The sequence below is a fragment of the Salvia splendens genome, chromosome 6, assembly GCF_004379255.2.
Source record: "Salvia splendens isolate huo1 chromosome 6, SspV2, whole genome shotgun sequence".
Taxonomy (NCBI): domain Eukaryota; kingdom Viridiplantae; phylum Streptophyta; class Magnoliopsida; order Lamiales; family Lamiaceae; genus Salvia; species Salvia splendens.
Genome location: NC_056037.1, coordinates 1762343 through 1787221, shown reverse-complemented (window position 1 = coordinate 1787221; position 24879 = coordinate 1762343). Strand labels below are relative to the sequence as shown.

At 36.5% G+C, this 24879-nt stretch overlaps 4 protein-coding genes across 7 annotated transcripts; 3 read left to right on the top strand and 1 right to left on the bottom strand.

Annotated features, from left to right (window-relative positions):
* The first annotated feature begins 1581 nt into the window (after positions 1-1581).
* Positions 1582-5114, top strand: LOC121806768 (PTI1-like tyrosine-protein kinase 3). 4 transcript variants are annotated; one of them, XM_042206900.1, is made up of 9 exons: positions 1582-1839; positions 2191-2389; positions 2652-2823; positions 3024-3277; positions 3385-3511; positions 3577-3850; positions 4325-4457; positions 4583-4666; positions 4751-5114. In XM_042206900.1, exons 2-9 carry the CDS (start codon positions 2378-2380, stop codon positions 4871-4873), a joined length of 1179 nt encoding a protein of 392 aa, XP_042062834.1. In that variant the 5' UTR covers positions 1582-1839; positions 2191-2377; the 3' UTR covers positions 4874-5114. The 4 variants fall into 4 exon arrangements, with proteins under 4 accessions (XP_042062834.1, XP_042062836.1, XP_042062835.1 ...); XM_042206902.1 differs by having other exon boundaries at positions 1583-1839; positions 2191-2348; XM_042206901.1 differs by lacking the exon at positions 2191-2389 and having other exon boundaries at positions 1584-1839.
* Positions 5115-7715: 2601 nt separating this feature from the next.
* LOC121807141 lies at positions 7716-12015 on the bottom strand. Its single transcript, XM_042207338.1, has 8 exons — positions 11265-12015; positions 10264-10319; positions 9631-9740; positions 9340-9499; positions 8905-8997; positions 8616-8747; positions 8313-8376; positions 7716-7969 (listed from the first exon to the last, which is right to left on the bottom strand). The coding sequence occupies exons 1-7, from the start codon at positions 11992-11994 to the stop codon at positions 8335-8337; spliced, it is 1323 nt and encodes a 440-aa protein (XP_042063272.1). The 5' UTR covers positions 11995-12015; the 3' UTR covers positions 7716-7969; positions 8313-8334.
* Positions 12016-12132: 117 nt separating this feature from the next.
* Positions 12133-19834, top strand: LOC121808307 (probable E3 ubiquitin-protein ligase ARI7). Its single transcript, XM_042208721.1, has 15 exons — positions 12133-12511; positions 13079-13203; positions 13470-13575; positions 13681-13771; positions 14913-15085; positions 15362-15466; positions 15557-15645; positions 16204-16311; positions 16482-16572; positions 16684-16773; positions 17482-17529; positions 18084-18155; positions 18326-18425; positions 18533-18659; positions 19237-19834. Exons 1-15 carry the CDS (start codon positions 12287-12289, stop codon positions 19499-19501), a joined length of 1815 nt encoding a protein of 604 aa, XP_042064655.1. The 5' UTR covers positions 12133-12286; the 3' UTR covers positions 19502-19834.
* Positions 19835-20704: 870 nt separating this feature from the next.
* On the top strand, positions 20705-24586 carry LOC121808308 (calcium-dependent protein kinase 24-like). Its single transcript, XM_042208722.1, has 8 exons — positions 20705-21315; positions 22109-22232; positions 22333-22476; positions 22790-22942; positions 23229-23344; positions 23427-23594; positions 23724-23957; positions 24195-24586. The coding sequence occupies exons 1-8, from the start codon at positions 20809-20811 to the stop codon at positions 24336-24338; spliced, it is 1590 nt and encodes a 529-aa protein (XP_042064656.1). The 5' UTR covers positions 20705-20808; the 3' UTR covers positions 24339-24586.
* Positions 24587-24879: the final 293 nt, after the last annotated feature.

The window sequence follows — 24879 nt, the reverse complement described above, 5'->3', positions numbered from 1 at the left end:
TTCGATTTGCTCGCATTTCATTGTAAAATTAATACTATATAAAATTGAAACTCATGTTTCACTATATTTTTTAAACTTGCATTTCTTTATATTTTTTTTAAGCTCGTGTCAGAAAAAATGGGACTCCAATTGTGGATGGAAGGAGTATTATTTGTGTCACGGGAGATTGTGATAACAAATTGAAAGCATTCAAAAATAATAAATAAAGCCCCTTTATGATTATTTTAAAAGAAGCTCATAATGATTGTTGTTAAGTACTAGGACATGAGAAATAAATGAGCACAATGATAAATAATTATATTCTTCGTTCATATAAATTGCTATTTTTTGTTAGAAGGTTTAATACTACTACTATTTTATGGAGTAATTAATATGTAAACATGAAACCTAGAGAATAAAGAATTTCATATCAGTCTATTTTTTGGTCGATATTTTTTTTCTAATGGTGAGGATAATTGGTACTCCTTGATTAATGAAATTCAGTTATGGTTGTTATATTTTCACACACACAAATTACACCAAAAGTGCCAACTTTCAAGCTCCACAAAACTCTTTAAATACGGAGTATTTTGTCTGGCTTTAATGGAGCTGTATTTTATATTGAGTTATTTTATCATCATTCCTAAAATATAGCTATAATTAGCTGGAAATATCATTCCTGAAATACTCTCATAAAATTCAATTCCAATAATATAAATTATAGCTAAACTATCATTAGCTAAAATATTATTAGCTAAAAAGTAGAATTTATAAGATATAATTAAAAATCATAAAATGCATTTACAAAAATCAATAATCCTGATTATCATTCCTAAAATATTTAAATCAGCTCCTAATAGATAATCACCTAGTACTCATATTTACTCTATTTCTATCCAACTTTATTTTATTTTGTTTAATACAATAAATATTCATTTAGTAAATCTGATATTCAAAAGAAATACATTAAATGCAGGGACGAGTAGAGTTAATAAGTAATGTTATTATATCATGAAAATAATTATTCACATATGCTCGATTTAGTTACTGATTGGTTGTATGAGGTATGAATTATACTTATTATTCTCGAGAAAACAAATCATTAACTTTCAACGTTACCTACAATAAGAAATTGGATTTCTGTTTTACAGATAATAAAGACAAATAATAATAAGAGAGATTTTTTTTGAAGTATTTGACTCATCCTAATAAGTACCTAAAAATACTCACATGTAATTTTATTATTATAAAATAGTTTAACTCAAAAAAAGTTCATAAATAATTGTGATGGTCATTCAAAATAATTTAATGGTCACATTGTAAATAATTTTAACTCAAAAAAAGTTCATAAACAATTGCGAACAATATTTAATTTAATATCAAAAATTTAACATCAAAATCAACGAACCAATTCAAACAATTACTGCAAATTGTATAAAATCTAAATACTACTACTATCAGTCAACTTATCAAATGTAGTAGTATCAATATCATATCAATTTTTATAGTAATTTCAATCTAATTTACGTTGAATATTTAATTTTCAGTTAGTTTGCTAGAAATACTCTCTCTCTCTCTCTCTCTCTCTCACACACACACACACACACACACACACAGTGAAGTGAACAAAACACACTGATATATACACTTTCCCCCTTCATTCGCTGATTCCTTTGCTTTGCTTCACTCTTTTTCTCTTCCGATCCGCGTTGCTGTTAATCCCAATTTTAACCTAATTCATCCCCCTTCGTTTATATAAACAACCAAAAAATTGGGGATTAGTTTATTCTGTGTAGACGGAGTCGCAGAGAATTGAAGGACAGAAAAGTAATACAATTCAAAAGCGCTCCATGAATTTCGGTTGGTTTTTCTCTCATTCTCTTTAATGCCTTCCATTATCTTGTAATTCCGATTTTGAATCGCATTTATCCTTTTTCGGGGGTCTCATTTTCGCCGCCTTGTTCTCTTTCTCGGATTATCCTTTTTTTTATTCCTCGCTGTTCATCGCTTGTTGTTCGATTGTGGTTGATGGATCATTGGCTTGCTTTGGTAAGGCCGCATAATTGATGTCCGTGATATGTTGTTCGGTTAATTAAATAAGTTTTTGGATTGATTTTCTGAACATTTGATTCTTAAATACCTTAATTTTGGTTTCTGGTTAGATATTGTGTTTGGAGGCATGTGGCATGACAAAAGATTTGGTTTATGTAGCAATGCATGGAATTGGGGAGAATCGTTTATCGTGGGTGTGTGGCTTGTGATTGTGGATTGTGTTTGGATACAAGGAAGCATTTCCCTGTTACTTTGATGTGAAGCAAAGAAACTTTACTGCACCATGGGATAGTGATATATGTTTGTACAATACATAGGTATCAATATGAATTTATAGGAAGATCTGATGGTTGGTCAGGTATGCCGACTATAAGTTTATAAACTCTATCCAATTGTTGTTTGCGAAGTCTTGGTCCTGCTTGACATAGTTTTCATAAGTTCGTGATGGTATTTTTTTTCCAATTGAAGCACTCAATGGACAAAGTTGTGTAATAATATGATGTATACATAATGTAGTTGTGATTGTCTGTCTATTTGAACGTGTGCATTATGTATCTGGCGATGAGAGTCTTACTCGTCATGTAATATATTTAGAATTTGACTGACGAAGTTTTTCCCAGGCACCTCCTCCTAGTCACTTTGTACGCTTGGAGAACAAGAGGGCTAAAAATAATCTTTATATGAGAAAGAGAACAAGGATGCGTAAGTGGCTGTGCTGCACCTGTCAAGTAGAGGAGTCCTATCATCCCGATGAAAACGAACACCTCAAGAGCCCGAGAGATAATGGTGATGGTAAGTCTTTTGTATCAGGATTACATTTACTTGCATGTTAATTTGACTTTTGTGCTTTGCTGAATTAGTGGAGGGAGAACTAGTTGTGTTTTTACTTCTCTCCACGTGCTTTGTGTCTGTGGCTCCATTGAGATTCATATCATAGTTTGCCAGTTTGGTGACATTTTCTGTCTCTATTCTGTATTTTTGTGCACAACTAGGGCATCAAAGAGGCTCAAAGGTATCTGCTCCCGTGAAACCTGAAGTTCAGAAGGAATTACCTTCTATCGAGGTACCTTCACTCTCCCTTGAGGAACTAAAAGAGAAAACCGACAATTTTGGATCAAAGTCACTAATTGGCGAAGGATCATATGGGAGAGTTTACTTCGCACAATTGAATGATGGGAAAGAGGTTGCTGTCAAGAAGCTTGATGTATCTTCTGAGCCTGATTCAAATGTTGAGTTCTTGACTCAGGTATACTTCACGGGTTTAATTGCAAGCTTTGTGGTTCCCCAAAATATGCAACTTTATTTTTCCATTATATGTATTGACCAGTAAGGACATGACTGATTTCTGCATAGGTTTCGATGGTGTCAAGATTGAAGCATGATAATATTGTTGAAATGCTTGGCTACTGTGTTGATGGCAATCTTCGCGTCTTAGCTTATGAATTTGCCACCATGGGATCTCTTCACGACATTCTACATGGTATGTAGCTTGCTCTTGATTAATCTTTTTACTTGCTCTGGGAACTAAAATCCTCTTTAATACAGGAAGGAAAGGGGTGCAAGGGGCACAACCTGGTCCAACACTCGACTGGATACACCGGGTTAAAATTGCTGTTGATGCTGCCAGGGGTTTGGAGCATTTGCATGAGAAGCTTCAGCCATCAATAATTCATAGAGATATCAGATCCAGCAATGTACTTCTTTTTGAAGACTACAAGGCCAAGATTGCCGACTTTAATCTTTCAAACCAAGCTCCTGACATGGCTGCCCGACTTCATTCTACTCGAGTTCTGGGAACCTTTGGTTATCATGCTCCAGAGTAATGATCATATCTTTCTCCAATAGACTATCATCCTTCTTTATGAATGTCTCTGTAGAATATGTGATTGATCTTCGCTCCTAAGAGATGTTATGATTTTGATTGATCTTGGTTCCCGATAGGCAGCAACATGAATACATGGCTCTAAGCAAATTACTGAAACATGAATTTGAACCTTTGGTCATGCAACTATCTTCTAAGATTAAGTTTGGATATGTGTTTGCCAATGTTAGTGACTTTGGTGAATAATTTATTGCGACCTTGGAGGCTGGGACAATTAAGAGTTACTGAGAGGTCATGGGACTGTTTGGAGTGTATGTTGGTTTTTAACGTAGATCCTTGTAGTTGACTCTGCAAAACTTCTAAAAATTGGTTTGGTGAACTATTCATATTTTCTTTGGTTGTGTATTGTAGTAGTAATTTTGAAAAACTCTGATGATATTAACTTAGTTTTGTTTATATTTGTGACTGCAGGTACGCAATGACAGGACAATTGACACAGAAGAGCGATGTTTATAGCTTCGGGGTTGTTCTGCTTGAGCTTTTGACTGGAAGGAAGCCTGTTGATCATACCATGCCTCGTGGACAGCAGAGTCTTGTTACTTGGGTGAGGCTTTCACTATGCGTATTCTCATAAATTCTGATTTTTGTTTTTTTTTTGTTTTTGGGAATCCCCTTGTAGTCTGCACTTGCTGTTCGTTCAATCATGAAATATCCATATTTGTCTTTCAGGCCACACCTAGATTGAGTGAGGACAAAGTGAAACAATGTGTTGACCCAAAACTCAAGGACTATCCCCCTAAAGGGGTAGCCAAGGTCTCTCTCTCTCTCTCGTGTTTGTTTGTGTAAACTGAAAACATGAAGCAATCTGAATATGCTGAGATATTGTGTTTCATCCAGTTGGCAGCTGTTGCAGCATTGTGTGTGCAGTATGAAGCAGAGTTCCGGCCGAATATGAGCATTGTTGTGAAGGCTCTGCAGCCCCTTCTGAGGTCGACTGTCCCTGCTCCTGAGACAAGTTGAATTGCGAGGTTTGGATCAATTATGACATACATGAGGTGCCGCCTATTTCTTCAGCCTTTGCTTCTCTGGGTTTGAGATGTGTTCGGGTTTCTGTTGGGATTCGTTTTTCTTTTGTTGGTAGTGATGTATTGTAAGTCATGACTGGATTGACTACTTTGCTGCTTAGGCAAAAGATTGACGCCATAAACATGGAATACCCTTATTTTTAAAATCTTTTCAAATTGTTTGGATTGATTGTGAATGTGACAGTGGTCGGAAATGCAGAAGCTTCTATTTTTTGACTCTTTACTAAAATTCTTTAACTAAAGGGGGGGTTGCACTATTTGAAATGAAACATTTAGAGATCGACACGAAATTTTATGTAGTACTCCCTCCGTCCCGCACTACTCGCACGTTTCATTTTCGGCACGGAGATTAAGGAATGAGTGTATAGCAAAGTCAAATATTACGGCTGTAGGTGAATTTTTTTACTAAAAATGGAAATAGTGCAAATAACTTGGGACGCCCAGAAAGGAAATAAGTGCAAGTAGTCCGGGACGGAGGGAGTATTGTTTTGTGAGTTAATGCCAACAATGTACTCCCTCCGTCCCACTTAAAATGAAACAATTAGAAATTGGCACGGGATTTTATGTATTGTTTTGTGAGTTAGTGCCAACAATGTACACCATCCGTCCCACTTAAAATGAAACAATTAGAAATCGGCACGACATTTTATTTAGTATTGTTTTGTGAGTTAATGAAGAGAGAGTAAAGTAAGATAGATGAAAATGTAGAGATAGAGTTGTTTCTATTTTAGGAAACGTTTCATTTTTAATGGGACATCTAAAAAAGGAAAACGCTTCATTTTAAATGGGACAGAGAGAGTACTTAGTGTTTGAAGACCGCAAGGCCAAGATTGCTGCCTTTAACCATTTCATATGAAGCTCCTCACCTAAGTCATTGTGTTCGAGTTAAGTGTGATTTTCAGGATGGCCCTCACTCACGGATGATTCTATCGTACACTCGGGGCATGAAATCCAGAGAAAAGGATCAATAATCTTAGCAATTTCATAATCACAAAGCAGTAAAACATTCCTGCATGAGATGTTATGATGGATCAAAGTATTTTCATAATCCCCTTGCCACCCCAACAACGATTTTGATTCTTTGGGACCATGTTGATGAAAGACGTCGTATAGGAGTAAATCATACGCCAAGACCAACTGACGACCATCCAAATTGTAAATAACAAGTTCGACCACATTCTCATGCTTCAGCTTAGATAATGGTCTTGAAACCTACAAAACCAGTCATTTCATATTAGTAAACGGGATAGGCCAATATGGAGTACTATAATATAGTTATAACCAAACCCTTTGCTATAGATTTCTGCTTTGGCATGTAGTAGATAGAGCCTATCAATTGTTGTTTTCTCTCCTCTTTTGAATCCAACATAAAAATCATAAATGTCATTTGTTTCACTCAACTTTATTTCATCAAATAGAATAGAATTAAAGGGACATTTTCTATAAAGGTTGTGGCCTTTGACAGCGTATCATTTTCATTCTTTGGTGTTGATCTGATCCTGCAGCAACACAAAGAATCACATCCAATATTTGACCTAATCTTTGTTCCGTCTATGTTTTTGAAGGGGCCTCTAGCTGTTCGTTCCACAACTTCACTCATTGGGAGTCGTTTCTTTGGATCGTCGTGCAAACATCCTTCGACAAATGTCTTCAAGCAGTCTTCTGAGATATCTCCTTTCTAATCCAAAGCTACAATCTGATCTGCTTTTGCATTTTGAATATTTTCTTGAGCAACATGACGTCCTTCTTTGAAAGATTTTACTGTCAAGATTGAAGAATGACAATGTAGTTGAATTGCTCGGCTACTGTGTCGATGGCAATCTTCTTAGCTTATGAATTTGTCACCATGTGATCTCTTCATGGTGGTACTTGATTAATTTATTTTACTAAAAAGTAAAATCATGTTTAATGAGGAAGGGAAGGGGCACAACTTGGTCCTACTGTTGACTGGATGCAGCGGCTTAGAATATATAGCCGTTGATGTTGCCAACCAAGGGTTTGGAGTATTTGCATGACAAGGTTTAGCCATCGATAATTCATAAAGCTATCAGTTCCAACAATGTACTTCTTTTTGAAGACTGCAAGGCCAGAACTCTTGACATGCATAATCTTCTTAATTGGGTAAAGCTTTTTTCAGTGTGTGTATTCTTGCTAATTCTGTTTTCTGTTTTCGCTTTTGGGGATCCCTTGTTGTTTGCTTTTTCGGATGAATCGTCAAGTGTCCATGTTTGTCTTTCAGGCCAAAGAAATATTACCAAGTTTACAAAGTTTGAGGGACAACGACGAAGTAAGGCAATTTATCGACCCAAAGCTCAATTACTATCCCCCTAAAGGGGTAGCCAAGGTCCCCCTCTCTCTGTGTGTAAAGTGAAAACAGAACAAGCTGAACATGTTGAAATATTGTTTGTCATCCAGTTGACAAGAGTTGCAGTAATGTGCGTATTGGACAAAGCACCATCCCGCGCGAAGATGAGAGATGTTGTCAAGGGTCTGAAGCGTATTATGAGGATGAGTTGAAATTGTGAGGCTTGGATCAATCATGGAACACATGAGGTGCCCCTGTTTCTTCAGCCATTTCTTCTCTGCGCTTGAGACGTATTTTAGGTTCCTGTCGTGATTCGTTTTCGTTTATTGGTAGTGATAATGGGAATTGACTACTTTGCTGCTAAACATGGAACAGCCTTAATTTTATAAATTTCCAAATATCAAACTTACGAAAACTTTTGTATTCATGAGATAACTATACAGGACACAAGTATAATTAGTCACAAAGGGAATGAACAATCACAGAACTTGTTTTTCATTTGTAAAAATGCTTTAAGGATCGCCAGATGTTGATTATGGTCACTACATCAGCCTACTAACATACATTTCTTGTCTGAAAAAGCAAAAGTATCGACGAATTCAATCTCCAAATTGCCGAGACTAAAATGAAAAGTTAATCTGCTTGAAGGAGCTTTATCAAGGCAAAAATTCCCAGGCTCCAGCAGTTGCTGCAGACCTAAAAACCTATGTGATTCGAGTATCGTACCTGATTATGGTGTTAATCAGATTTACATATAGTCTCCTCACAATTAGATTTAACAGTGCACAAAAAAAAATCATAACGAGTAAGCTCCAATATATTTGGAATCTTTATCATAAGTCATAAACTTGCAACAAAGATGGAAAATGTCCCTTCCCCAACCTATTGAACGAAAACCAAGCCCATCTGTAGTGTACTTTTTTCACAGAGAATAGGAAGTGCGGTATATAATAAAAAGGTGATGCGTACTAGGAGAAAATCAACTTTAAAGTGGAGAGATATATAAAGAGTAAAAGGAGTTCATTAATCGATTTGTGAAATATTTTTGAGAGATTGAGAATAATCTTACATTGTGGTAGTCTGTGTATGCATTATAAAACATGCTGGGTTCCCTGCTCATCTTTGGCACTAACCTGCGCGATAATACCAATAAGTATGGGCTCAGATTTAACAAACTGTTATCCCTGAAAGAAAATTCAAGATTCATAGATTTTAAATAGTAAGAATGGTGAGAAAATCCATGATGAAAGTAAGATATATCCATGATAGTCAATATGCTTTACTTCAGCTGAAAAGTTCTTCTACAAACAAATACCACACAATATCATGTAAAAAGTCAAGGTTGTGAAAATTTAAGTCTAGAATGACATACCAAACCCAGTGCTTCTACGACACCTTGATCAATAGTGTCACCACAAACAGAAATAAAGGAGTTCAATAAATGTTCTCTTTGGTCTATGTTTAAGGACTTGTCCAGGCTTCGAGCTACCATTTCCATCTCAGGCTGTCACAACAAAAAGAATGAATGTCATACCTATCAGCTCTTTGGATTCTCAACCAACAAAATTGAAGTTTTTATGACATCTTATCGGGAAGAGTGTTTTACTTGTTTGATATATCTCCACCGACTTAGGGTTAAAACAATCGACAGATATACGTACCGAGTTCTCCTCAGGAGGGAAGATCCGGTGAATAAGACATACTTTGAATAGCTCGACCAGTGCTTCAGAATGTTTATTTTGGACCTCTAGTGCCTGAAATAGAGTATAAAATTGAAGTGAGATGGTTTGAAAGTAATTTATTGGACTGGTGTTAAGTCTTGATGAAATTTCTTAGATATCTAGAAGCATGACATACTCTCGAATGAAGAACTAACTAATGATTTGAAATCATTTCAGATGCCATAGTGACAAACCATTAATATATTACTCTATATTATAGTTTCTTTAACAACTAGCGGATGGGTTGTGTAAAAATTGGAATTGATTATCTTAGAAAGTACTGTTTCGATTTTTCTGAAAGTCTGAGTCTTTGTTATAGTGAACTATAGGTAAAAAGATTAGTGAATCTACAAAAAAAAAACCAAATTAACACACCCAAGCCTGTAGGATTTTTGACCGTGTGCGTGCAGCAACAGCTGCAGATACCATTCTTGCAGCATGATAACTGTCAAGCCCAAGGTTATCAGAAAATCCAGCTATGAACTCGCGCACACCCTCACCGTTAATATCAATTGAGGAGGATAAATCCGGTATGCTACACGAAATTAAATCAAGTTACTAATATGTGAAATAAAATGAACTTTTCAGATGGATAATCTTGATTTGGAAGGAAAAAAGGCACAAAAACAACTATAATGAGATGGTGGTGAAAGTTGTCTCATGTACCTTGCACAGTAGTCCAAAACAAAATTAACAGACACACGGTAAAGTGAATTGCGTGCATTTTCAGTGCTAATGGAGGCCCTGACTCCATATGTCTTGCATAATTGACGTAGCTGTTGCAGATGACAAGCGAAAAGTGAAAAAATCACTTCAGTATACATGCACTACAGTTGCTGCATATTCTATTTCACAATTTGCAAAAATACACTTACCCAATTAAAAACATATAAGCACACTGGAACTTTTCTTATTTCATTAATTTTGAAAGCTCTACATACTGATCTAAGAATAAAGACAAGACTATTATTCTACTCTCCAAGTAGTCGTGTGCAGTTTTTACTTTGGCATAGTCCTAAAAGTGAGTAAAGGCCACGTTCAACAGATGAACACATTCATAGTTTCAGCCATCTTTAACTTTTAAGGCATAATAAAGTAATTTTGTTCTTAATGCCACTATATACCTAAAAATATTCGCAATCAAGTAGTGCCACGATTGAAAAAATCTAGCAAATCCAAGCAAAACTATAAATAAAAGATCTATTTTTCTTACATAAATAAGCTTCCAAGTATTTATGGATAGAGGCGAAAAACACAAAAAAATACTATATTTAGACTCATTGGTAAGAAATTACTGACCTGAACTATCTCATTTGTTGAAATGTCCTCCCCATTCATTTTTCGATCCATGATTACTGGATATAGAATAAAGAAAATAAATGAGAAGATTTTACGAAGGAAAAGCTATGAAAAAGTTCTAATTAACCTCTCCAACATAAGTAGAGAGCCTAACTTAAAAAATCTATTAAGTTTGCGTAATCCATTGTTCATGAAGCTAAAGCATGAAACAAACGAGTTAAAAAGAGTAAAGCCTACTCTGCATTTTAATTCCCAAAACAGCATCTTTTACTCTACGTCTTAGCAAGGGTTCAAAGGAGAAAGATTTCTATATATGGCGGGGCAGGCCGCAAAGGCTCATTTAGTAGACATCGAGCAAGCAGCAAGCACCTACTTACTCCAAAGTCCCAACTAAAGGAAAAGCCCAATGACATGTTTTTTAGGGGTAAAAACATACAATGATGCAGCTGGTTAAGTAATGAGTGTGGAGGGAGGCCTATCCCACCCCATATAATAATTTGCTTGTGACGAGACGACATTTTTATAATTACACATCTCTTTTACATGAAACTACCTAACTTATCATAGCAACTAGCAGTCAGTACAAGAGCATTCAAATGTTGAGTTAAGTTCAGGCATGACTCTCTCTCTCTCTCTCACACACACACACACGTGCACTTGAAGTGCTCTTGCAACGCAGCACATTTCCCTTTTGGTTGGCGCATCACATTTCTAATTTCTGTTAAAATGAAATCCAATCTCAGAATTCTCAATTCCAAAAGGCTACTTTAAATGTCTTCACAAACAAAACCAAATTTCCACTTCAGCACTGTCTCAATCGCAACATATGAAAGTGCATTCTTTACGAATTCAATATACCATACACTACTTAGTTTTACTAATTTTGACACCACAGGCCTGAGTCTAAACATTAAAGATTAACAATAAATATACAAAGAAAAGCCAACCATAAGAAGTTATATAAGGAAAGAAACAAAAAGAAAACACAAACAAGAACCAACCTTGAATCAATTGGTTAGCTAATCTCTGGTATTCATCCTTATTTTCGACTTCAATGGGACCTTGACTCACAACCTTGGGCCACCACTGAGGCAATTCCTCCTTCTTCCTCCTACTCAACGCATTATTCCTTCCATTTCTTTTACTCTGGTAATAATAATCCTCATTTTCCGAGCTCAACGGCGTCGCAGACGGCCGCCTCGTCGGCCAACTATCCTCCCTCTTCCCAACCAACACTTCCTTCCCGCCCAGACTCCTATCCCTCTTGTAAATCAGCACTTCGCCGTCGCCGCCACTCTCCCGCATTCTAAACAAACTCCTGAAAACGATCACAAGCACCAAACCGGAAACAAACAGCGCCGAGAAAAACTCAACGGTTGACCTCCTGCACGAAATCACGACCGCTCCGGTGCTGGCGTCGACGGCGACGGTAGTCCTGAGGTCATCTAGAGCTTCGCGGCCGAGGTCGACGAACTCGCGGAGCTTCGTATCGAGCTTTTGGAGGGCGGTGGAAGGGGATTTTAGGTTTATCTGGAGAGTGTCGTCGGAGAGCTTGAAGATGGCTGGCTGTTGCGCAGGCGTCGTCGACAGATGATTGGGGGAATACTTGAGGAGACGGCGTCGGTGGTGGCGTCTGGCGGCGGATGTGACGGCGGCGCGGCGGAAACGGCAGCAGTCGGAGGAACTGAGGTACATGAGTGGCTGAAGAGAGAGAGAGTCAAAGCAGCTCATTACGTTTCATAGAGAGAGAAACTCAGCGGCCCTACGCCTATTTAATTTTATTTATTTAATTATTCAATTTGACTTTACTAATAAATTTAATTAATTAAAATTAGACAATTAATAATTTAGGTGTCCAATCCATCTCCAAATTGGGGCAAACGAAAAGATGATCGCATCATTACTTTAGCCCTAATATCTCGGTGGGAAGCTAGCTCACTGATTCCATTTCAATTTCCCCAATTCCCACCGCTCCTAAATCCTCTCTCTAGGGTTTTCTTAGCTGAGCCTTTGCGCATCGTTCATGGAGTCCGAGGACGATATGCACGATGCCAATGAAGTGGCGTCGGTGGAGGAGGACGACAACTACTACAGCGGCGGGGAGGACGACCACGACATGGACGAAGCTGGGGAGGACGAGGACTACGGCTATGACTACGCCGATGAAGAGGACGACGACGACGCTGCTGATTACGACTTCATCGCCAACTCGGATGACGGCGATGACGCACTCGTCAGTCGGTCGCAGGTACTTAATACTCGTGAAGCGGCGCGTTACCTTTTTTGTTGTCTGATTGGTTTACTCAGCTGGTGTAATTTACAGCGGAGGAGCTAATGTGACTCGATTGCTTGATTTAGTGTGATTTAAGCTGGGGGCGATTGTGTGCATGTACATTACAGATGTGCAAGGTGGAATTTTTAAGTGTAAAGTAATCATCGTTTTCCTGCAGATGTAGGACCAGGGTTTACTGCTTCCTTTGATCAGATCAGATGCTGAGTTTAGCTGCTGTGTTCTGGAAATTAGATTTATCATTTTAGAAATAGGAGTATTATATTTAGACCAAACTTTGAGTTAATTGATATTTAATAAGGTCCAAGTCCAACTAAGTGTTAAGATTTTATTTTAAAAAACTCAGCTGTATTGGAATTAGGGTATTTCAAAAAGTGATAGTTAGAGAATTTTCTGATTCTGTAACTAAGAATTTTGAATGGAAGTTATGCGCTTATTGAGTTAGCATTTGTTTGAAGAAACTAGCTTTATATTAATGTCACTCCTGCCTCCATCCTGAGAAACTCACTGTTGTATGTGTTACAGAAGAACTATACTATCTTAAAAGAAGAAGATATACAACGACGCCAATTTGAAGATATTACCAAAATATCAACTGTTCTTTCTATTCCACGGGAAGCAGCATGCATACTATTGAGGCGCTATAACTGGTAACTGGTTGTACTTTTGCTTTTTAAAACCAAGTAATTATTTTGGCCAAAATCAAGTTTTGTTATATTTCCATTTACTTACTTGGGCCTCGCGTAACTTATTCTTGTTCTTCAAGAAAATTGAGGTATCTGGTATGGAGTAATTGTTTGAATTGCTTAAAAAACCTATTACATTGGAGAATGGGTGTTTTTTTTCAGTAATATATGATCTAATTGTATAATTTCAGTTTTTCCATCTACAAACTTTTTAACATGATTGTTTCCAGGAGTGTGAATAACGTGCATGAAGAATGGTTTGCTGATGAAGAAAATGTTCGCAGAGCTGTTGGCATATTGGAGAAACCACTCGTGAAGTCTCCAAATTACAAAGAAGTAAGTTCAATTTAAGATGACTCCTAACTATTTATTTTCCTTTCAGAATTTTGTTTCCATCATCTTCATGTGCTTATCTTACTTTGTAAGTTTGTATCCTAGTAGGTGTCTTGCGGGATCTGTTTCGAGAGCTACTCTATTGGCAAACTACAAACTCTTGCATGCTCTCACCTTTTTTGTGACACGTGCTGGAAAGGTTTGTCTGTCAGTCTTTAACTGACTTATTCTTGTAGATACATTAAAAAAAACGAAAGCTTTATCCATATCCGATGCTTTATGTATGCCCTTTATTAGATTAGTTCTACAAATTTTCCTAAAGCTGAAACAAACATTTCATAGAAAAACATTTTCCATGACACTTTCTATCTAAATTTGGGAGGGGTACGATTGGGTACAATGGAATGCTTTAAGTGGTTTTGTGGAGGGGGCACCATGGCTCAATATGCAATTTAGGCCTTGGGTTAAGCCCCTCTCATATTGGTGCTATAATATTTTGACCAGGAGGCAGTGTGCATGAAGATTTCCCTGGTTGTGTTGCCTTGGATTTAATTATATAGGTTCGCCAACTTCATAGCCTGTGATGATTGCTTAATTTAGTTAGTTGCATCAACATACATACATTCTGTGCAAAATAAAACTGAAGATTAATTGAAAATGAATTAGCCAGCAGAAATATAAGGGTGCCTTTGGGATAACTCGAAGCAGATATTACTTATTAATATCTTGTACCATGCCCTATATCGTGGGAACTTAGTTCTAACTTAGATCTGGACTTGCTTAGAGTATTGCTCTTAGGAACCGTTAGAAACAACTTGATCATGTCAATATAGTAATACTAATCAATGTTTCTGTTTGCATATAATTAATACATTGTAAAATTGATCCAACCAACCTACAAGTCTATTAATTGGTATAGTTGCTTAAATAGTTAAATGGTTAAGTTGTTCATATTATTATAAATTCAATCATGGTATCACTTATTGTTAGAAAGTTCATTTATTGTGTTTGTGTAGATGAACTGAGTCAATTCATACATCATATAGCATGATGCCTGAATGGATGCTTTAGAGATGTTGTGATACATTTACTTTGGTTCATACTGTCATCTGTTTATTCTTGGGGTTTTTCAACCTTATGATAGGGATTAACATGTTATGGCCAATTTTGACATTGACCTGTGATCTGAAACGGGCATATTTGATTTATCGTCTCTAATGGGAATGATGCAATCTCTGTTATTTCTTTTAGAAAAGTTTCTCTGCAATGTGTCTCTTTGAGATTTGTATTCGTGAGTGCTAAAAATTCATAACTGATCTATTACCTGCCTGTACTTTTAGCTTACATAAGCACTTCCATCAATGATGGTCCTGGATGCTTGGTGCTGAGGTGTCCTGATCCATCCTGTGGTGCTGCTGTTGGCCAAGATATGATTGATAAGTTAGGTTCCCATGAGGATAAAGAGAAGTACCGCCGCTATCTTCTTAGATCTTATGTTGAGGACAGCCGTAAGGTAGACAAATCACCCTCTGATCTTTTCATATTCCTTGACTAAATTATGTATGAATCTTTGGACTTACTAGGTTTATACTTTTAGATACAAAGTACAAAAGAATATGTGGCTTATTGAGAATTAACATCCATATAAGGCATCATTTTGCAAACTGTATAGATCACAGAATCAGTACTGCTTCATCTTGACCACATGCTTATTATGCCATGCCCAGTTCTCGTCATTCAGTGAGAACTCTATTTTGAAGGTAATTGTTTCTCTTATCTTCCCTTACAGATCAAGTGGTGCCCTGCTCCTGGTTGCGATTCAGCTGTGGAATATGTTGTTGGTAGTGGAAGCTATGATGTCACTTGCAGTTGTTCATATAGCTTCTGTTGGAATGTGAGTTGGGGTTTGCTATGTATTTTACCATCTTAATTTTCTTCATGGGGATTACTAAAGTTAAGTATTATGCACTGGTGCTATGATCAGTGTGCAGAAGAAGCTCATCGGCCAGTAGACTGTGAAACTGTGGCAAAGTGGGTTTTGAAAAACAGTGCAGAATCCGAGAATATGAACTGGTATACTACTTCTGGAATGATTTGGCAAAACTAACAGCATATGTGTCTGTTCATATATATATTTTCTTACTATGAGTGTACTTATAGAGTGTTTATTTCACAAATGCTGTATGTTTGAAATGAAAAAGTAAACAAGTGGTCCTTCGCACCATCATATGCTGTTTATCTCTGGTATTTTTATTTCAAAATATCCTCTATTTGCAGTATCAGTTCTCTTGAGCCATTTCAAATAAAGTTTTGCGAATTATGTCTTCTTAGCCATCTAGGTAGTTGGTAACATAATTGATATAAAGTCAAGTCAGATTATGATACTGAGGGATGGTACATCTCTCTATCAGTTAAAAAATCAGATTATCTTCCTTACATGCTAGATATATACCCCCTGCCTGTGTCGCTATGTGGTAAATTTTTACAATTTATATGGTGTATGAATTTGCTTATTCATTAATTTTTGCTTGCAAGATAGTATAAACTTCTTGGTACTGTTCTTGGTACTGTTCTTGGTCTTGTAGTGTCTTGAGTGCATGGGATTTCTCATGCTGATTTTGTCATTTTTAGGATTTTGGCCAACTCCAAGCCATGTCCCAAGTGCAAGCGGCCGATTGAAAAGAACCAAGGCTGCATGCACATGACTTGCACTCCGCCATGCAAGTTTGAGTTTTGCTGGTATGCTTTTATACTGTTCTGCATTTAAACCAAATTGTTCATGAAACACATATTTCCCTTTTTGTGCATGTGTTATGGCTGAATTCATTATCTGTTCCCTTCAAATACCTTAATGTAATTACATTGATTTCCAAGAACTGTACCAAACACTGACATTTATATTTTTTCAGGTTGTGTCTTGGTCAATGGTCGGACCATGGTGAGAGAACTGGAGGTTTCTACGCATGCAACCGTTATGAAGCAGCAAAGCAAGAGGGAGTGGTATGTAATACATGGATTTATGTTGCTAGCATCTTCTTTACATGTCATTTGTTATGTTCTTCTGCATTAAATCTGATTTCTTTCTTGTAATTGACATGTGAATTGGTTCAGTATGACGAATCGGAAAGGAGGAGGGAGATGGCCAAGAACTCCTTGGAAAGATACACCCATTATTATGAGCGATGGGCATCCAACCAATCGGTATGCTTACTCGACTCCTAGTTATCCCGTTAAGGACATTGTTCTATAATGTAATTGTTGACATTTAGTCATTAGCCTCCTTTTGATGGTTAGTCTGTGCATGTTTTTTGTTTAGCTTGAAGAGTCCAGCTGATAGAAAGCTTTTCAATAGACCAAGCACTTGAAAATAATTATTTGAGCTAACCTACCCTAAAATTGTGGATAAGAGGCTATATAGGAAGAACTGGAAAGTGTGGCCACAAATGTTGAGACCCTACTTGAATCTAATCACTAATTATTTTCTGTTATGAAAGAATGAAAGTGCTCAGAAAGTCAACATCTAACTACTTAGCTTAGTGACTTATTAAATTATGATTGTCTAGAAAAGCTATTTATCCTACCACCAAGAAGAAAATTGGCAGAAATGCTTACTTTGATCATATGAGAGAGCCATTGTAACAGTGGGCCGTTACCATTGTAGTGGTTCAATTCCATATGTGGTCAAGTTTGTGTAAAGAATAAGAATCACTTGTGGTGGGACGGAGAGAGCATTTTTTTACTTGTACACAGTTCCTAATTTTTTCATTGTACTTAACCTAAAGATTGTCGTAAGTTCTTGAATCTATTTTGTCATTCCATCATCATCACAATAAGCTTACATGTTTTATTCTTGAGTTCAATTTTTCCCTCTTTCTGCATAACACACAACTTTAAGCAATTTCAATGCAGTCAAGGCAAAAAGCAATGGCGGATCTGCATCAAATGCAAATTGTACATGTAAGGATATCTTACCTCTATTAGGCTGTCTTTGAATGATAATGGATATTGTGTTTCTTTATCTGTCTCCATTATATTTGTTTAGAAAGAAAAGTCATTCACGATCTGCTAGACTAATGTGATATTGGATATCTGTCTCCATTATTTTTGTTAATACATGTTGCTAGGTTAGCTCCTCAATCTCCCCTATAACCATTCAATCAGTGACCACCTTATATAGGAAGTTTTGAGAGTGTTTAGTGAATTGGGATTTCCCTCTACCTAGTTTCCCAATCAAAGGGCACTTACAAATGGCAGTAATTGAACAAACCTTTTATCATGGTATAAATGTTTGTGCATTTCGGAATGTTGAGAGAATTGAACTAGTGCAAGGAGTTTTGTGGTCTCTGTGACCTTTGGGGATCATCACCATTGCTATAAATATCCAAAATTACATCTTAAGAATTCTTATATGGCCCCTGTATTGCATTATAATATATTTTTTTCATATACTTTATAAAATTTGTTACCCCTGCAATTTGGTGTTTATAATCTGCATTCTTTTTCCCCTCCAGCTTGAGAAGCTTAGTGAAGTTCAATGCCAGCCTGAGTCACAATTGAAGTTCATAATTGAAGCTTGGCAACAGGTAGGCTCTGTACAAGTATAGTTTGCTTTTCTTGTGAACAGATAGTCCTTACTTTCGTTCTATATTTCCTGGAAAGTATTGGATCTGACTGCTTTCTATGAAAGCATTATATTTGCTTTTTGCTGTCTATTAAGTATATGTCTTAGCTTGAACTTTGGACAATCGTGCAGATAGTTGAATGCAGGAAGGTTCTTAAATGGACGTATGCATATGGATTCTATTTACCTGAGGCTGAACTTACAAAAAAACAGTTCTTTGAGTATTTGCAAGGTATTACTACGTCCTCTTGTAATCTGATCGAGCATTCTGAATGAGATCCTATCATCCTGGGTCATTCTGTGCTTTTAATGTGGCCATTCAAATATTTATAATTCTAGGTGAGGCGGAAGCTGGTCTGGAGAGGCTTCATCAGTGTGCAGAGAAAGAGCTAATGAATTACCTGAATTCTGAGGGTCCATCAAAAGATTTCAATGACTTCCGCACCAAACTTGCTGGCCTGACAAGGTAGTTTATGATTTGCATACAGAAAGAAGTATGAGATTATTGATGTTTTAAAACACAGCAGTGGCGTCTGACATTTTTGTGTGTCTGATATTGAATTTTTATTTCCCGAGTCGACACCTTTGTTACTGAATCTTTCTAGTACTAGTTTATTGGGCAGGAGACACATGAGTTCACCTCTATAATAGTGGCTTTTGTCCTGATTAGCTAGTTTTAGTAAACAATTGTTCAAGTTGCAAACTTTGATTCTTCTTTCCTTTTCTAGAAAAAAATAGTTTATTCTCATCTCCAGTCATTGATCTTGTAGATACTGAGTTGTCTACTTTTAAGTTAGACTTCAGATTGTATGGTTTGAACTAATTTAGATTAAAGTTTATGTGGTCTCGTTGAGATCAAACTACTCTACGAGTGATTTTTTATGATCTGCCCTCCTATTTTCTCAGTGCGATTATCTCTTTAATAGATCTATCCTATTGAAATTCTGTGTTACTGATGCATTGTTTGTCAGTAGAAGTTTTCACATGCACATGTATATTTCGAACAAGGTAGGGACATGACTTTTTTATTTGTTTTGTTACAGCGTGACTCGGAACTACTTTGAAAACCTGGTTAGAGCACTGGAGAATGGGCTTTCAGACGTAGATTCACAGGCAGTGTGCAACAAGATTAGCTCAAAAGCCACAGCAGGGACTAGCAAGAGCAAAGGCGGAAGAGGGAAAGGATCATCCAAGACGGGTACATCAGTCAGAAACGCAGATGATTTAGGAAGTTGGGCATGTGATAAGTGTACGTATATGAACGCTCGATCCGCAGTTGCATGCCATGTGTGTAACCACCGCCGTTGAGCTATATACTCTGGAGGCAGAAAACGGAAACCTCCTAAGTAGCCTGTTGTTTTGTTGTGAGATGCTCTGGACGACGACGGTAGCACCAGTTGAGTGTTGGGTGTTGGGTGTTGTTTTATTATCTATATTTTCTGTAAATAGTCCTTGTATTATGGTTAAATGGAAGTTACCTTGATGACTTGTTCACACAGGTACATTATTATTAGATAAAAGAAAAGAAAAAAAGAAAATGTATCAGCAAGATACTTCCATGCTGCATGATATTGTGCTTGTTATAACGGATACATGTGCTACTTAATTTTCCCTTTCAATTGCTCTATATCTTGAATTTTACATAAGTCTACGGAGTAATTTTTTTGAGAAAGATTATTACTATTTAAGTATTCCAAATTTTAAGTTTAAAATTTGAAGATCGAATATATGTATTGAACCAGATTGGATTTTAAAATTCAATTCAAAATTTTGAATTTATATTTGATTTCATTCTAGGAAAGTTCATTTTTTTTTATTAGATTCAGTGTGTATTTAATCTGTATATATATGTGTATTTATATTTTATTAAATTTTACACTTCAGGCTAATTAACAAAGTGCGAACACTATAAATTTATTTGCCATCCGTAACACACATAAAATATAAAATACTGCTCAAACATAGAAAAAAAAACACTGCTCTAAAATACTCCCTCCGCCCCATAAGAATATGTACTCTTTTCTTTTTAGTCCATTCTCCAAGAATATGAAATTTCTAATTTTGAAAAGTTTTTTCTCTCTAATGAGTGGGATCCATTCTCCACTAACAATACTTTATTTACTTTTTCTCTCCACTCCTCTCATACTTTACCAATTTTACATTAAAATCTGTGGACCCCAAAGTGCATATTCATTGGGGACGGAGGGAGTAGCAATCCCCGTTGAGCCGTTGCCACAACTCTCTAGCTAGATCCAGCTTCCAAAGAAATTCAAATTTAATTTGGATATTATCTTCCATTTGTTTTCCAAAATTATGAAGAAATCATCTACAATTATAGTATAGTATATCTATGGCATGCAAAATACCCATTTTTGTGATGTAAAATAAAGGAGAGAGCCTAAAAAAAGGAAGTAGGGAAAGGGCATGGAGCAAAAGGCGGAAGAAGAAGGCAATCTAAGAAATTAGCAACAACTTTATCTCCCTCTCACACTCCCCCTCCCATTTTTGTTCCCATGGGATTCTAACCAATACCAAAACTTCCTCTCACCAAAAAAGAAGAGGAAAAAAAATACAAACCAAAACACACACAAAAAAAATTTAAAGTTAAAAATCCCATGGGGACATGCATGTCCATCCAAAGGCGCACCGTCCTCTTCAAGAGGCGGGACCAACGGCCCGGGCAGCCTCGGCCCCCGAAGCCATCCGTGCCCCGCCCCCTGCGCGTGTCGAGGCCGATCACCGTGCTGGCGGACCCCACGGGGAGAGACATCTACACGAGGTACCGGCTCGGGAAGGAGCTCGGGAGGGGGGAGTTCGGGGTGACGTACGAGTGCTTCGACGAGACGACGGGCGAGAGGTTCGCGTGCAAGAAGATATCGAAGAGCAAGCTGCGGACGGACGTGGACGTGGAGGACGTGAGGAGGGAGGTGGAGATCATGAGGCACCTCCCCAAGCACCCCAACATTGTGAGCTACAAGGAGGTCTATGAGGACAAGGAGGCTATATATCTGGTGATGGAGGTGTGTGGGGGTGGTGAGCTCTTTGATAGGATTGTTGCAAGGGGCCATTACACTGAGAGGGCTGCTGCTCAAGTCACCAAGACCATTCTTGAGGTTGTCAAGGTGTGTATTATAAAATCACTCATTTAAATTACCAACTTTCATTAACTACATTTATCGCAATTGTCTCATCTATATACAAAACGCGTTATCGTTATCTTTTATTTTGCTTTCTTTTCTTGCATTTCGATAAAATGATGTCGTTTTGTATACGGGTAATACATTAGAGAAATAGGATTAAAATTTGATGATTTGATATACATTAAATTCTAGTCTTGACTACATGATTAAAATACGAATTTGGTCCTAAATATTCACTTTTTGAAAAGCAAGTCCATAACAAATGAAATCATTGTCGGAGTGGTCCTTTTTTTTACCGTTCTGTCAAAAAACTCGTTAGTTTTTCGACGGCCGTCAAAAAAATGACTACTTCGGCGACATTTTCGTTTGTTATGGTCCTGTTTTTCTAAAAGTGAATGTTTTGGACCAAATTCATATTTTGATCATATGTTTAGAATAAAAATTGACTTTTATCCTTTGATATACTACCGTTTTAAATTTCTTATGGAACAATTCAAATTCTGGTTGATTTGTTTGGAAACGACAAGTTCGGTCGTAATGTTTGAAAGTAATGAGTTAAATCTTGAAAAATTCATTTTTCGGCAAATGCTAATGCTCAAAAACGACGTAGTTTCATTAGAATGCTAATTCATTTCATACGCACATAACACAATTGACAAAAAAGCTAAAATTCATGATTTAATATTTTATTTTTAAATCTTGGGACTGGTGAGACTTTGATCAAACTTTGTTTTTAAATCTCTTTACATTCATTATTCAATTAAATATGTTGCAGGTATGCCATGCTCATGGAGTAATCCACAGAGATCTTAAGCCTGAGAACTTTTTATACGCTAACTCTAGCGAAAATTCTCCATTGAAAGCCATTGATTTTGGCCTTTCCATTTTTTTCGAACCAGGTCAGTTTTTTTCTCTCTGTGTATGCATGAAAAATGCTTCCTCTTAGAATATATTTTCATGAATATTGTTTTTTCATAGTTAACAATATGACTTAATTAGGTCAAAGATTCACTGAGATAGTTGGGAGCCCATATTACATGGCACCGGAGGTGCTGAGGCGAAATTACGGAAACGAAGTCGATATTTGGAGTACCGGTGTTATTCTCTATATTCTTCTTTGCGGAGTTCCTCCTTTTTGGGCAGGTAAATATTCGGGTCTGTATGTTAATAAGTGTCTAAATATCTTATTTCACTTTTACCTGACAAGCGAGTCTCTTGTTCGACTAACTCATTTCGTTCATATTTTATTATATCACCAATATTCCCTCATCATCAATTTAAAGTTCTACTTTAACTCGGGTGAGTTTTAAAAAATGTGAAGAAAAATTAGTCTTAATTTTATAGATTGGTTTTATAGTGAAAAAGGAAATTAATGATTTAGTGAAAAGTGAGATTCTTTTACTAAAATTTGGTAAAAGTTTATGAGACTTTAAATCTTTGGCGTCCATAAGTGCAGAAACGGAAGAAGGAATAGCACAAGCAATTGTGTATGGACAGATCGATTTCAAGAGGGATCCATGGCCTAAAGTTAGTGACGAAGCTAAACAGCTTGTCAGAGGCATGCTCGACCCCACCCCTTTTAGTCGTCTCACCGTCGACCAAGTCCTTCGTAAGTACCTTTTTACGTTTCTGTGCATTCATTTATTCGAGATGAGATAGATTATACTCTCATTTTATGAAAAAACAGTCTTTTTTCATTTTAGTCTGTTCGCAAAAATTAATTTTTATCTATCGATGTTAATTTTTTTATCTCTAATCAGTTAGTTACATATGATTGATTGGTATTATTTATCAATCAAACCAACACTGCTTTAATAGTTCAAGATTATTAAATACATGTATTAATTATCTTGAATTAATGTTTAACTAATTGTTATTTAATTTGTTGATTATAGAACACCCATGGATACAAAATGCTGACCAAGTTTCAAACGTTCCATTGGGCGACCAAGTGAGAACAAGAATAAAGCAGTTTTCTTTGATGAACAAATTCAAGAGGAGAGTTCTAAGAGTAAGTCAATTAAAACATACTTTCTGATTCCTAAAAATAGGAACTTTTGAAACGGATTTTTGGTGTTGATATAAAATTTTAGGTGGTGGCCGATAATTTGCCCGAGGACCAAGTAGACGGGATCAAAGAAATGTTCCAGATGATGGACACGGACAAAAATGGGCACCTAAATTTCCAAGAATTGAAAGACGGCTTGTTCATGATCGGGCAACCCGTGCCCGATCACGACGTGCAGATTCTGCTCGATGCCGTAAGTATGGGTCAATTGACCCGTCAATTTTTCTTATGATTAAATTATGTTTTTCCTACTTTTTCTCTTTATTTCTTTCTTTTTCAATAAAAAAAATTGAAATGAATATTAATTGTGAATTAAATATAGGCCGACCTTGATGGAAATGGGATGCTAAGTTGTGAAGAGTTTGTGACGTTGGCTGTGCACTTGAAAAGGATAAACAGTGAAGAACTTCTAAGAGAAGCATTTTTACATTTCGACAAAGATAGAAGTGGATACATTGAATTTGAGGAGTTGCAAGAATCTTTGTTGGACGATCATTTTGGCCCCGCCAACGAACAAGTCATTCACGACATTATATACGATGCCGATCTCGACAAGGTACGATGATTCTGGTCGTAATTTACGAGACATATTTACATATACAAGAAATAACCCAAACGAGTCCCTCGTACAGTGATAATAGTCACTTAAAAATGAAATTTAGTCAGATTTGAAAACAGAATATTAAATCACGAAGTTTTAATTTTCCTCGTTTGTGGACAAAATGTTGTGTTTTGGTGTTGCTCAAAGCATGATGTTTCATTATACATGTACTGATGAAATAAAATACGACAGGATGGACGGATTAGCTACTCGGAGTTCAAGGAGATGATGACGACCGGAATGGATTGGAAAATGGAATCACGACAATACTCTCGAGCTATGCTTAATGCTCTTAGCGTCAGACTATTTAACAATGAAACCTCTATTTGCAATTAATCTTCTTCCTTTTTATTTCCCCATTTTTTCGCATCCAATATCCCAGTTAGTTGGTTTAATCCAACTTAATGCTGGATGCGTTTCTTCAATCTCTATTTTATTTTTAATTTTCTTTCTTTTTTGGGATGAATAGAGAGTGAGTAATGTCCTAAATTAGATTATTTGATACATATATTTGGTGCTAAATCGGAGGTTATTATCACTATATTAATTGGAGATATTGATAATTGGAAAGTGATTTTTTTGTATATTATTCATATTTTTATTTTGATGTGAATACACTAACTTCATAAATGTGAATTTACCATTCCAATTTAGTGCGAATAACAAGAAACAGTTCGATCATGCCTTGCACGGACATAACACTAATTAAAAATAAAATTCAACTTCCAACACAAAAATAAAAAAGAAGGCCCAGCCATTTGAATTTAGCTATTGGACTTAGAACTTTATAAGGCCCAATTAAATAATCCCAGCCCAAAATCATAACCCACGTCAATGTCATTTGTGTGTAAATTTTTTTAATTTTTTTATTCCGAAT